A 14,582-nucleotide genomic window follows, 5' to 3' on the forward strand; every position below is an offset into this window, starting at 1 on the left:
CTGCAACCTCCGCTTCCTGGGTTCAAGTAATTCTCCTGCCTCAGCCTCCTGAGTAGCTGGGACTACAGGTGCATGTCACCATGCCCAGCTAATTTTTGTATTTTTAGTAGTGATGGGGTTTCACCATGTTGACCAGGGTGGTCTCGATCTCTTGACCTTGTGTTCCGCCCACCTCAGCCTCCCAAAGTGCTGGGATTACAGGCTTGAGCCACCGCACCTGGCCAACATAACCTTCTAAAGAGGGGACATGACGATTTTGAAATACTTTGTTATTCTCATCAATATGGATACTATATCCAAAGACCACCACTGTTTTCCATTACAGAGTTAGTCCAGTAATTGGCATAATTCTTGTGAAAAAAGATTGAATGAATATATTTTCTTCTTTGGGCATTTGGTTTTATTTTCAATTATTGGGTTCTTGGACTGTGAACTGACTTAGAGTTTGAAACTGGGTAAGAAATCATTATATGATTTTTCTTTTTTTCCCCCCGTTTATTTATTTTATTGCATTTTAGGTTTTGGGGTACATGTGAAGAACATGCAAAATTGTTGCATAGGTACACACGTGGCAGTGTGATTTGCTGCCTTCCTCCCCATCACCTACATCTGGCATTTCTCCCCTTGCTATCTCTCCCCAGCTCCCCACTCCCCAGATTATATGATTTTTCAATTGCTGTAGATAATATAAATCTTCTATTTGCCAGCTGTAGATTTTTCTGGTTGAAATGCAAGTACAGTCAGCCTTCCATATCTGTAGGTTTTACATCTGTGAATTCAACCAACCCCAGATTGAAAGCTTTTTGGAAAACAAAAAATTTGCTTATAAGGAATATGTACTGATTTTTTGTCATTATTCCCTAAACAGTACAGTGTAACAACTACTTACATAGCATTTAGGTATTACAAATGATCTAGAGATGATTTAAAGTATATGAGAGGATGTACAGGTTAAAGGCACACATTACACCATTTTATATCAGGGACTTGAGCAACTGAGGATTTTGGTATCTGCAGGGGTCATAAAACCAATCCTCCCATGGATACTGAGGGGTGACTATTACACCTTGGTTGGCCACCCATTTACTTAGCCACATAGAAGCCCCATGGTCTCTCAGCCATTGCCACATACCCCAGGCACCCTGCTTGCCACTTCAACCCTTGCTGTCTGTAACCACAAGTACGAGAACCTTCACTCTATTGAGTAAGTCCTGCCATTGAAAGCCTCTGATTTTAAAATCCTAGCATTCCCACTAACACCAGAGAGCCCAGTTTCAGAAAATATCTCCTTTCAAATACAGCCTATAGAATTTGGGATTTCCTTCCACCAGTGAATCCTTTATTATCATTGTGAAGAGAGTATCCTCAGAGTATCCTCTTGGACTTCACATAAAGCATAGTTGATCCATGCCACAAATTACACCTAAACGCCCACTTACCTCTTTGAGTCTTCTGACCCCTAATGCTTTGCTAACTAAGACAGTTCTAGAATTCCAATCTAATTTATTTAGTTCCATGATGTTTTCCAAGACTTATGGATCCATCTCAGAAACACAAAATATCTGGCTATAGACAGCCCTGCCATGATGTCAAACAAATTCTCTCCTCTTATTCTTTCCTATTGGTTTAATGTTTTCATGACCTACTCTTGAAAATGTTTCCTCTAATACTAACCATGTCTTCCAAATCTTCGTGGATCAAGGACTGTATTTTCCCACTGGAGCTGATCTCTTACTTGACAATAAGGTGGGACAGATGGCAGAGAACAAGCATCACCTTGCACAGCATCTGCCTCAGGTAAGGTCCTTACAGAGTCTCCAGGCAATAGCAATTTTTTTGTTGTTGTTGTCCATTGTTGATGGGAAGGCACTCTGTCAGTCAGATAATTCAGGGAAATTTGGAGCTTTAAAATGGTCACACTCACCTAACCAAGTATGCCCTTCCAATTCTCTTTCTCTAAGAGCACTGACCTTAGCTATGAGACAAGAGAGTGCTCTGCCAGACAGAATTCCTCCTTTGTAGCTCTGCTCTGTAAAAAATAAAATCCAGAGCCCAACATTCAAGATAGTCTGCCTGAAGCTATTACAGATAAAGGTCTCTTCAAATGCTTCCAATCAAACTGTGTCTTGTTGATTGTTGGCTAACCTGAATTTATTATTTTCTTTTCTAAGCGTTCAACAAATTATTCAACAATACAATTTTTTTGTTTATTTGTAGAAAGTGATTTATTTAGAGAAAGAGAGGAACAGGAGGAGAGAGAAAGAAACATCTAACTCTCATGCTGAGTGAGAAAATCCAGAAAGATGGAATCCAGGAGGGGAAAGCAGCTTCCACACTGAGTGGAAAGGAATAGAGAGAGATGGAGTTTAGGAGGGGAAGACAGGCTTCCATGAGAGAGTGTGGCAGGGGACTCCAGAAGGGAAATCCAGGAAAGAGAAAGATAGCTTCCATGGGAGTGTTTGTAGAAGGGGACCCAAACATGGAGTCCCAACAATACCATTTTTATAATTATTATAGTCCTCATATATGCCCTCGTGTATAAGTACTATATAACCCCTCATATAATTAAGGGCCACAGCTATTTTTTTTTTTTTTTGAGATGGAGTTTCGCTCTTGTTACCCAGGCTGGAGTGCAGTGGCGTGATCTCGGCTCACCACAACCTCCGTCTCCCGGGTTCAAGCAATTCTCCTGCCTCAGCCTCCTGAGTAGCTGGGACTACAGGCGTGTGCCACCACGCCCAGCTAACTTTTGTATTTTCAGTAGAGATGGGGTTTCACCATGTTGACCAGGATGGCTTCAATCTCTTGACCTCGTGATCCACCCGCCTCAGCCTCCCAAAGTGATGGGATTATACGCATGAGCCACTGCGCCCTGCCAGGCCACAGCTATTTATTTAAACCAATGCTTCCCTTCTGACTTCAACTCATCTCAATTCACTGTCAGTGAGATTCTTATTAATTATGATGTTACTGCATGTTAAGAATAATCATCATCCAATTTACCACCAACAATGGGATCCTTTTCTTTGAGAGGCTCTTTCTTATTTCCCAAAACAGAGCCCAGGATAAGGGCTTGCATGCAGTTTATACTTGGTAGTGATCTGGGGAATAGGTGTGAGAAAATGGGAATAATGGAAAAAACTATACAAATGGGTGTTATCAAATTGGTACTGCTATTAGAAAAGACACTGCATGTTCTCACTCATAAGTGGGTGTTGAACAATGAGAACACACAGACACAGGGAGGGGAACATCACACACCGGGACCTGAGGGGTGAGGGGCTAGGGGAGGAATAGCTGGGGGTGCGGGGATTGGGGAGGAATAACATGAGGAGAAATACCTAATATAGATGATGGGGTGATGGATGCGGCAAACCACCACCTTGGCACGTGTATACCTATGTAGCAAACCTGCATGATCTGCAAATGTACCCCAGAACTTAAAGTATGATTAAAAAAAAAAAAACTTGTTTGTCAGAGATCTTCAACAGAGCAAGAAAGAATGAAGCACAGGATAAGCCAATAAATAGTATAAGGGAATTTTTTTTTAATTGGCTGTTGCTCTACACCTTCACATCTCCAGATTTCACATTCGTGAGTGTTCCAGGTGGGTTACTGTAGACATTCTCATCCTTCCCATAATCTGTCCCCAATTCATTGTCTTCCTACAGATAATCAGTGTTGACTGAAAGTGCAGCTTGTGTTAAGGAAGAATTGCGAGATGACTAATATGAGAGGGAAAATGTTTAAGAGTGGATCATAAAGATCTTGAGCTAGCAGGGAAGAATAGAAGGGGACAAACTATTCAACATCATGGCAAGGTCATCTGAAGCTAGTCCCTTTGCGTTGGCTTAGAGATGCCCCAAAGTGGAAAGCAAGAGTGCATCACAGGCCAAATAATAGCCACCAATGCTGTATGTGCCCTAATCCCTAGTATCTGTTAATATATTATTAAATTATAGATTTAATTAAGTTTATGGATCTTAAGGAAGATTATCCAGGTTTGGCTAAACTAATCACATGAATCCTTAAACAGAAAGAGCTTTCCCCTGTGGGAGGCAAAAGGGTTGAAACACAAGGGAAAGTCAGGGAAATTGCAAGCATACGGGAGGCATGAAAAATGATTCTGAGAGGTAAAGGTTCACATGCTCACACCAGCAAGAGGTCTCTAGAAGCTAAGTGTGGATCCCGGCTGACAGCCAGCAAGAAAATTAGAACCACAGTCCTACAATTGCAAAGAAATGGATTCTGCCATTATCCCGAAGGAGCCTGGAAGCAATTCTTTCTCAGAGCCTTCTGTAAGAGTTCAGGCAGCCAACAACTTTATTTCAACTTTGTGAAACCTGGAGAAGAGAATCTAGTGAAGCTAACCTGGACTTCTGCCATAAAAAGCTCTGAAATAATATAAATGTGGTGTTTTGAGCTGCTAAACCCATGAGAATTTATTACGGCAGCAGGAAAACACTCATATAGAGAGACTAAGTATGTCTGAGGCTAAGGGTTCCCAGGTTGCACCCATGCCAAGTTAACCTCTACAGCAAGGCTAAGAAGAGATGTGAGGATGTGTGGTGGAAAGCAAGAGGTTTCTGATGCACATTTGAAGGACAATAGCTAAAGGAAAAAGAGCTGCTAATCTCTGAGGGTGGATGACAATGTAAGGAACCTGAACTGTGGGTAGAAGAGAGAAAGCAATACTCCAGGATATTGTTTTAAGAGCACTAGTAATAGTTAAGAAGGAAAGTGGCAGTGTGTATTAAAAGTACATAACAAGAAGCCTATGGCTCATTAATTTTTAATCCTAAAACTATTAGGTCCAAATATATTGATGAGTCAGCATGATAGCAAGCTATTGAGAGTTTTTAAGTGAAATGGAGTTAACTAGAAAACATGCGGAAGTCATTGATAATCTATTAATAATTTCCCTGAAAAAAAGTCTCTGTATAGGAAAAAAAAAAAAGCAATCTGTGTTTCCTCTATACTCTGCATACAGATGCAAAGTCCTAGTATCTGTACTAGAAAAGAAGTGGGCAGCCATTATTCTGCCAAAGAGTCAGTGCTTCTTATGGGAGCAGAACACTGCCCCAAACCAAGCTTCACAGTCCTTCAAAAAAGGATATGTCTGGAAAATATGGCAGACATCTGCGACAGTTTTCAAGAAAAGGAAGGGTTGCTGAAGCACCAAAGAAACCTGGCGCTGTCCTGCTGAATGTATGGAAGGTTATGCCACACACTGGGTGAGATTCAGGGATGGCAGGCAGGTGTGTATTACAGGAGCCCTGGATTTTTTATGCATTTCTATGTTTCATAATTTAAACAAATATATTGAAATGAAAGAGAATCATCATAATGGATCCTAGGACAGACCCACTAGCATATGTGAAGGTGAAAAGGATCAGGAGTTATAAACCTAAAAAGTATAGCAAAAAGGCATCAAGTTGACAGAAAATGAGAACAAAGAAATCATTGCACATCCTAACTGCCAAACAGCTCTAGAACTACAGCATTTTCTCTGTAATTCAGCATTAGTAAACAGAAAACAAAATGAAGACCCCCTTGAACTATGTTTTTTAAAAATTGCACAAAACAAAGAAATGAGAACACCATTCTGTAGACTTACAGAAATGTTGCAAAAAGATAACTTTTGAAAACTGTTGGTATTATGAACAGGAAAAAGGAAACAAATAGAATGGCACCTCAGCACAAACTGAGAAGAAAACACACAACAGGAGAATAAACAACAGAGTTTAAAAAAACAATTAAAGCTGAGTAAGATAAGGAAGGACTCTATGTGCACTGAATTAAAATTCATCCCTGAGGAGCTTGTGTGCATGCACACACATGCTCACATATGCATACACAAGAAAGAAATTGAATATACAGAGGAAAAAGTAAATCAGTCATGCATGCCAGAAACTTGAAAATTTCCTGCAGAATAAATGGCGTGGTGAGGAAAAAAAAAAAAAACAAACTATTAAGATGAGATAGGTTAAAAGGAAAAATAATGACTTAATCCAAGAATCCTAGATGTTTGTGTATATTTCAGGAAAATTTGGACAGAAGTAATGAAGAGAATCTTAAGGAAAATAGATCTCAGCTGAAGGTAGGTAAACAAAATTAATAAAAAAGATGTGTGCATTTGTGTCAAAATATTTTAATTATAACTAGTTGTTTTGTTTTAAGCCTGAGGAAAAATGATACAAAGAAATAAAAATACACCTGGCCTCAGACTTATCCCTAACAACATTGGATGTCTGAAAGCAGTGGGCCAGGTTCAACCTGATTTTGCAGGAAAAGGTTATAGTTTTAGAAATGTGCGTCCAACTGAGCTGACATTTCTATTTGAAGGCTTTAGAAAAATATTTGTATATATGTGAATGCTTAGCAAATATACTGCAGATAAAGGCTTTTGATAACCACCTTTCATGAAATCTACTCATAAAATAAGAATTTAGTCAAGATAAAAAAATCAAGCATGGAGAAATCATGCGGTAAAAAGAGCAATAAGTTATGAAAAGGATAAATACTAAATCCCAAATTAAGGAAAAGCAGATAATGAATACAAAAATAATACTTCTATAGAAATAATTTAAAAAATACAAACTATATCAACAAAGACTGTAGAGGTGAGTTAAAATAGGGAATTTAAGAATGTTAAATTTCTCCTTTTATAGGAAGGAAATACTTTTAAAATCTGGATTTTATTACTAGAGTATTTTTAGTTTTTTCTACTAGAGTAGAAAAAGTAAAATAACTTTCAAACCAAAAGAGAAAAAAAAAGCAACATAACATCCGCATAATATAAAAACATACTGAATAAAAGTAAGTAGTAAATGCACAAGGAAAATATAAAGCCAAATATTTTAATATGATATTTTAAAAGCAGAACAGGAAAATTAAAACATGATCCCAAAACAAATGAGGAAAATACTCTGAGATGATAACTTTTTCTCTAGTTTTTTAATATAGTGCTAACTTTTCTTTCTTCTTTACATATGTTTTTGAAGTTTTTAAAATGACAACAATTTTTACAATAAAAATGCCTGTTATGATAAAATAATGTAATAGTAACATTGGCTTCCTGTAATGTCACTTTGGATAAAAGAAGAGATGCAAATGAGGGAAGATGTGATGATCCTATAATAAGGAATACAAAATTAGGTATTAGCTACCATTATGTATAAGGGTAATGGTTTCTGAACTTCCAAGCCAGATAACATAAACATTATTAAATCCCAGGAAAGAAATGCCATCTTTACAATTAATGGCACATCAAAGCCAGTGTGTGAGAATGCGAGTCTGTGTGTGTGTGTGTGTGTGGTTGTGTGTTTAATTTCCACAGCCATAACCGGCAATCGTAGATTGCAACATTAGCATATATGTTAAAAGCTCAGCAAATACACTGCAGATAAAGGCTTTTGTTAAGCACTTTTAGTAAAATCTATTCAAAAAATAATAATTTGGTCGAAAGTAAAGAAAAAATAAGAACAGATAAATCATGCAGTAAAAAGAGCAACAAGCTGTGAAAAGAGAAATACTAAAGGTAAAAGTTACTCTAGGTACAAATCTTATTGTCCAGTTATTTCTTTCCTAACGTTTACATTACCTGTTGAGGTATGTTAAGTCAATCTAAACTTCTACTCCACATATATATTTTAAGTATTTCCATAAACAACCTTATTATTCAAACTCCTAAATGTATTCTTCACTATGTTTCACAGTTTATTCTGTGTGTGAAACAAATATTTTCTCACTTATAAATGATTAGATTCCTGATCCAAGTAAGATGTGTATGGTTTTTGCTATCAAAGGCCGTAAGAGTCATTATTGGCTCTCCAGGCCACTACTGCATAAATAAGCTGGAAATCAAATTGCACCAGGAGGTGCATAATTTATGTATTAAAACTGCAGAAGAAACCACAGCTGAAAAATTATCTTGGAGTGAACAAATGACTCAAGTATCAGAATTGCATTGCTTAAGTTCACTGATATCTTACAAACCCCATTCTAAAAGGACAGATTATCCGTCAGAGAGAAAGAATACATTCTAAGCATAGAATTTATCAAATAGTCCATCTGTAGTACCAATTTTTCTTTTGATTTTTGATCACTTTGGGTACAAAGAAATGATGAGGTTCACCAGAAACTATTTTTCAGAATAAATTGAAGTCACATAAAGTATAGCATCTGCTAGAGAAAAGCCAAACCAAAAAATTCATCTATTTTTCTTTCTGTAGATTAGATACTTGCATAACATTGTATGAAGAAAATATTGCTGGGCCTTTGGATGTGATAACATCAAGAACAACCATCGTTCTGAATAAAACTGCTTCCTTATATTTTTAATTGTTTTTATCTTTTTTCAGGACTTGTTATCATTCTAGATATGTTAAGCTAGCAATAGATATGGTAGCAGAATTGAAAAATATACCACTTTTTGGCTCTTTTTGTTGTAGTTTTCTCCACATTCAAAATGCCTGGGAGAAATTTTTGTGCCATATTGCCCTAAACACTTCATAAAGAAGTGCTTGAGTCTCTCCTTTTCTTTGAAGTTACAACTAATGTGTTCATGTTTAACCGGTGATTAATGACTCAGCATACATTAAACTGCAGTATATCATCTAATAAAGTCATTGTTAAATAAACGGATGAAAACTGGAATGAAGTATAAGATAAAACTGCTTCTAAAAGCAGTTAGCTATATTTTGCTTAGCTCACAGAATTCTTATTCTCTTATATCTTAATATTTTAAATAAAACTACATGAAGAAGTTGAATCTGTATATAATATTCATATTCTCAGGGAGCAAGTAGATTTTATACTCAAATGATATGTTTTAAGACATAGAAATTAGAGAGAATAAAGAAAAATCCGTGATAGTTTTTCAGTTTCTTAAATCACATATACTAGTTTTGTCTGTTTGAGATTTGGAAATTGTAGGCATTTTGTCTATTGCGGTACATTTATAATAGGCATAAGATATATTTAGTATTGAACTTTCTTCATAGCTCAGTCATCATTAAAATAGAAAGTAACATTCCCAGAAGAAAAGCTCATGCTTATAATTCAAAAACTAACCAAATAGGCAAATGATAAAATGCAAAACAAAATAAAACACAATCACTGATATTGAAATGGACACAGATAAAACGCACTTACATAAATAAATGACTTAATTCATGCAAAATTGTAAAAGTTTCCAAATGATACTTTTCCCCTTAGTCATAGCTTTTTACTGTTTACTACATTGGCACTCCATTAATACCAAATTTCTACAACTCATGCGTCATCAACACTAAAGAATTAAAATCAAAACTCGTGAATACTATGATTTTGTTGAGCTGGAGACTATTCTTTTTGTTCCAGCTGAGAGTAATTTAATAATGGGAGACTGAATATAGCTCTAGATCAGTAGTTCTGATCAGGGACAATTTTGTTCCCCAGAAGACATTTGGCAATGTTTATAGACATTCGGTTTTTGCAACTGCACGTGATGCTACTGTCATTACCGAAATGAACAGAAGGCAGTGATAGTTCTAAATATCCTTCCCCATAAAGGACAACAAAGAATTACCTGGCAAAATGCCAAGAAGTTGAAAATCATTGTTCTAGATAAGAAGACATTTGGGTAGAGAGGCAAGTTTATCAGAAAACATTAATGTTTATAAAATAGCTCCCACCAAAGCTTGAAGGACTAGTTTAGAAAGCATTTTTTGATGGCATTTATAAAGAATTATGACTTTGTAAGAGGATTATACCCTTGAATTTCTAGTACTTATAAAAATTTTTGCAATAGAAAATTTAAATAGAACACAATAGAGTTATGGAAATAGATTAAATTAACTTTGTGTAGTTGAAAACATATATTTATCATGTAAAGACTGAATGCAAAGTAACTGCAGGCCCCCACGCTTAAAAGCACTTTCTGAGCTCTTTTGACTATTATTTTCACTAGGGCTCTAGTGAGAATAGGTCATTAATGTCAGGTCCCAACCAGCAGTCAGTTGCATATCATATATGATTTGCTAGATATTTATACTAATGTTAACTCTATTGATATTACACCACTCTGTGGGGTCTGTTTCTTTGAAATAATAATTTCAGTTGCATTTACCCAGCTCTGATATCAAAAGGTTCCTTCAAATAATATAACTCAATGACAAGTAAATCAGACACACCTATATTTTCCATCTCTAGTCTGATGCTAAAAAGTAGGTAAAGCAAATAACAATTCTACTTACAAAATAATGTTGAAATAGCATCTAATGGAATCTGATTTTCCATAAAGTACAATTTTGGGGAATAGAAAGGGACAAGAAGAGCTTTGGCTTGTTTCAGCATGGCTGTCACAGTACTGTGTACAGAATCCCTCTTTCTATCGTAATACGGAGTCTCTGACAGGCACAGGGAAAATTAGGAAACAGTAAGAGGAGTGTTTCTGCTTTATGAAAACAGAAAATGCCTTTTTGCTGTGCATTGAAAAATGATGCAATGAAATCGGATTTCCCCTGGAGAGTATTTTGTTCTAAGGATATAAAAATGCTAGGTTTACTAAAACAGTTTGATCAGAATATTTAAGCTACATAAACAATTTTTCTTATTTTTAAAAACTACCCAACACAAGCACTTAAATATGTAGAATTTCATTTTAAATAAATCAGTCAACAATTTTTATAAAGTATTTAACACTTCATTGTAGAAACATAGGCAAAATGACTATATTATAACCAAAATGAAAAATACTGTTCAATTTAAAAAATGTACTTAAACAAGAACCTGAAAAAGTTTATGATATGCATAACATTGTTCAAGCAAAATTGCACTAGTATTACATAAATCAATAGTTTATAAAGGCCTCAATATGGCAGAGTTTAGAAATAGGTAGTATGCATGCACATAGTACAACAAAAAGTCTTCTTATAAAACAGCAATTTTTTTTAATGCTTGTACAAAGGGATAAAGAGCAACCACATATTTAACATATTTCATCTGTTAGATTAATACAGTATGACAGCTAAAAGTCAGTCATGTCTATCAGAGGAACAAAAAGCCCTCCAAACTTGTGAATAAATCTTTTGTGCCTTTAAAGATATTTGTATAAAAATGCTATCCTTTTTTTTTTTTTTTTTTTTTTTTAACAACTTAAATAAATCACACTCGTTTCAACTCAAATTTGAAGATAAACAAACCAAATGTGAATGGGGTCCATGTGTTCTGTAAAACCCAAAGAAACCTGAATACCAGAGCAACTGGTACAGCATTTAGACTCTCCACCTTTGATTATGGACAGATCATTCTACAACTTGGAAGGTCCTTGAATACATTTTGGATAGGGCAAATAACGGATTAGTCATATTGTATCTTGAAAATATTTACCAATCACTCTATATACTAAAATGTCTGCTTTGCCCTTTGCTTTTGACCTAGCAAAGAGGATGTACTCACATAATTGAAATTCTGTTATCAATTTGTGTGCTTATATATTATTCTTTAGTGTTCAGTGTGGTAAGAGGTTGGGTTAATCTTCTTGAAAATGCCTGTGATTGGGAGGAATTACATAAGACACAAGTACCCAATGCCCTGTTGTGCTCCAGGCTGGCTATCTTTCTCGAGACTGAGGGAGAACAAAAGGTCTTATCCCATAGCAAGTGCAGTCTGCCAACTTTCAGTTACATTTTTGCTATGTTCTACCACCTAAATATAACTATTGCTTACAAGGTGTATACATTTAATACATCACATAGAGTCCACTAAATTTTGGAAAATGTAGTCATCTGTGTTCATGCAAATTATTAATTTTATATATTTTTAAATTTTGTCCTCAAAATTCTTATCTATTGCTTGGCAATCTAAGGCTAATTTCAAAGCAGGTGATGCTGAACTTGTGAGAGCTAGATATTTTCAGCAGAGTCTGAAACAATCATTATGGGCACAAAGAAGAGAGTTGACCATTCAATCATTTTTCCACCAATTTAAACAGAAAAATAAAATGACACTGTATTACAGCTTTCAAACCATATAATGGAAAAGTGCAGAGATTCTCTTTGTTGATTAAGTACAACCAAAAGAGTTCATATAAAATAGATTGCTCATATTCACACTACAAAGGAATATGTTGTTTTTAATTTTAACAAATTCAGAGGTGTGTCATCAGCAGCATTGTTGTAAATTGTACTGTAGTGCAGTTCTTTTTCATAAAAATTCCATACAAATGGTCAATCAATAGTCATCAGCAAAAAATGAAACCCAAAAAACTCAGAAAACAATTAACCAGGAAAAAGATAAAGAAAGAGGTAATGCTGATGCCAAAACAAGTATAATACTGTTGGAGCATACAAAAGTAATCCTTATATTTTGTACATTTATACAGCATATAAAAGGGATCACTGATTATGCCACTGTCTCTCTTATACCAATTTCTATTTTCTTTGGAAGCAGTTCTTTCCTTTCATCAACACTTCCTAAGGAGTTTCGACAGTTTTGCCCATCCATATATAATTTTGCATACACTGGATTGGAGTAATTCGTTGGCTGAAGGAGAAAAAAAATAAATATAATTTTGTTATTGGTCTTGGGCATATTAATTATTTACTTTCTAGAATGTCCATCTTCCAATCCTAACAATATTTATATGTAATATGTTTAATTTATTAAATAGTAATTATTTAAATGTAATTTAAATATTATGTTTACAGACTTTAGTTAACTCGAGCATGGTATTACATAAAACCTAATTTTATGATTTTCAAGTAACTTGTGAATCTAAGAGCAGCTTTGACATATATAAAAAGACAGAAGAAATCTTTGTGAAAGCTATGTTCACTGAGACTGTATTATAAAAGCACAAACGTGAAACTAAATTGTCATGTTTTCAGTTTTTATGTTGTCCCTCTTATTGCTATTACAAGCTTACCAGTAGCAGGTAAGATGTATTTTCAGAAAAGCATTTAATTGTTTGGTGCTTATAATTTTTCAATAGGAACTCAAAAGCAAGCAAACAAAAAAATGTATGTAAGGAAATGTATTAGTGGAGCAGGCTTTAAAATGAAAGCAATATTTTTGCCTCAAACAACCTATGTGTACTTATTAGAAATATTTTTGGACTTTTTCAAAGAATTGTGATGTACACAGTCATCTTAAATTTCACAAACACTTATAGCATTTTGAAGTAGAACAGAGGCATGCAGTAGTTGACCTCTTTGAGTTGGAAAACATACACATACAATGTTCATTATTTAACAAATTGCAGTTTGTCCCAAGAAGGTTTTGCCTAGTGTTTGTTTTTGTTATTGTTTTGTTTTGTCTTTCCAAAAATAGTATATTAAATCTTAGTCACAACAAAGAAACATTATAATCTTTGATCCATGCAAATGAGACAAACATGATAGAAAATGAGGATGAAAACAGTTGATGGGAAAGAGGATAAGGGAGAGAATTCTCATTCCTCAAAATCTTGATATGCATATTTTATTCCTCTTCTGCTTAAAATGAACTGTGTAAACTTAGACACAACAGCTTTCTCTAAACACCACTTAATTGAAACATGTTTTTTTGAGAATGGTTTTGTTAGACCATCTGTAATTTCTCAATATGATGACACATTTTAAAGTACAGTCTATTTAACTGCATATCAAATTTGTGCATATTAAATAAAGCTCCATGATAGAAAATGAATAAAATCAAACAAAAGTTTAAATTTAAATTATTCAGTTTAAATTCCTGGCTGGAGCTTCTTTTTTAAGAGTAACAAATACTCATGTTTGTTAAGTGTCTATAACATTTCCGAATCCAGTAGAAGAGATATTTCTACTTAATAGCTTGCCTAAAATGATAATGTTTTACATGTAATTTTGCATAGACAGAACACATAACATAAGCCCCCAATTTTGAAGTCTCTTTTTAATTAAAAACTTAATTACGGACAAGCCTCTAAGTCTAGTAATCAGTCTTTGACTGTGAGGGTTCTGTGATGGAATGGATATGGGATAATGAATATTCTTCTCTCACCCCAGCAGTTAGTGGTCCTTTCAAATCAGAGTTTAGGTAGATGGGCGGCGCTGTGTATGGAAGCTTGAATGCACTGGGCCCTCCTCCTATGTACCTGGCCTGTATATAAACAGAGAGTTTTAGTTTCTGATCTAATATTATGGAAACATTTTTCATCAATATAAATAATGTTAATTCATAAAAGTAACATAAAAATACTCCTTAGCCCTAAGCCATTTACAGTGTGTTCATGTTAGCTCTAACAACTTAAAACAAAGATCCAATATTAATATTGGATCTTTGCTTCATAGGTAGACATTTCTCTCACAAAAGTCGCATTCAGAAAATATTCAGACAGTCCAAGTAAGAACTGGAATGAATTTGGAGATAAAACTAGTAAATATTAAATTTTCTTTTATCAACCTTTCAAATAATTCTGTGGTTACCTACAAAGTCAAATCTATTTTGTTAACTTTATTAAGTGCTCTTTTTGATTATAAAATACCATTGAACTAGAAATTTTACCCACTTTGAAAATAACAGAAATGAGTCTTCTAAAAATTTTTCTTCACATGTAATGTAATTTATACTGATTGCGC

The 14,582-nt window shown here is 34.8% G+C and overlaps 1 protein-coding gene across 2 annotated transcripts in view; it reads right to left on the bottom strand.

Moving 5' to 3' along the window:
• Positions 1-10,624: 10,624 nt before the first annotated feature.
• LRP1B (LDL receptor related protein 1B) overlaps positions 10,625-14,582 on the bottom strand; it is a 1,894,725-nt gene continuing 1,890,767 nt past the window's right edge. For both annotated transcript variants that reach the window (XM_032286208.1, XM_032286207.1), the window contains 2 exons: positions 14,005-14,103; positions 10,625-12,528 (listed from right to left, as the gene is read on the bottom strand). In XM_032286208.1, coding sequence (XP_032142099.1) covers positions 12,388-12,528; positions 14,005-14,103 — 240 coding nt within the window. In that variant the 3' untranslated portion in view covers positions 10,625-12,387. The remainder of the gene's footprint in view (positions 12,529-14,004; positions 14,104-14,582) is intronic.

This window comes from Sapajus apella, unplaced genomic scaffold (assembly GCF_009761245.1).
Source record: "Sapajus apella isolate SASKATOON/1434 unplaced genomic scaffold, GSC_monkey_1.0 scaffold18, whole genome shotgun sequence".
In the NCBI taxonomy this organism is placed as follows: domain Eukaryota; kingdom Metazoa; phylum Chordata; class Mammalia; order Primates; family Cebidae; genus Sapajus; species Sapajus apella.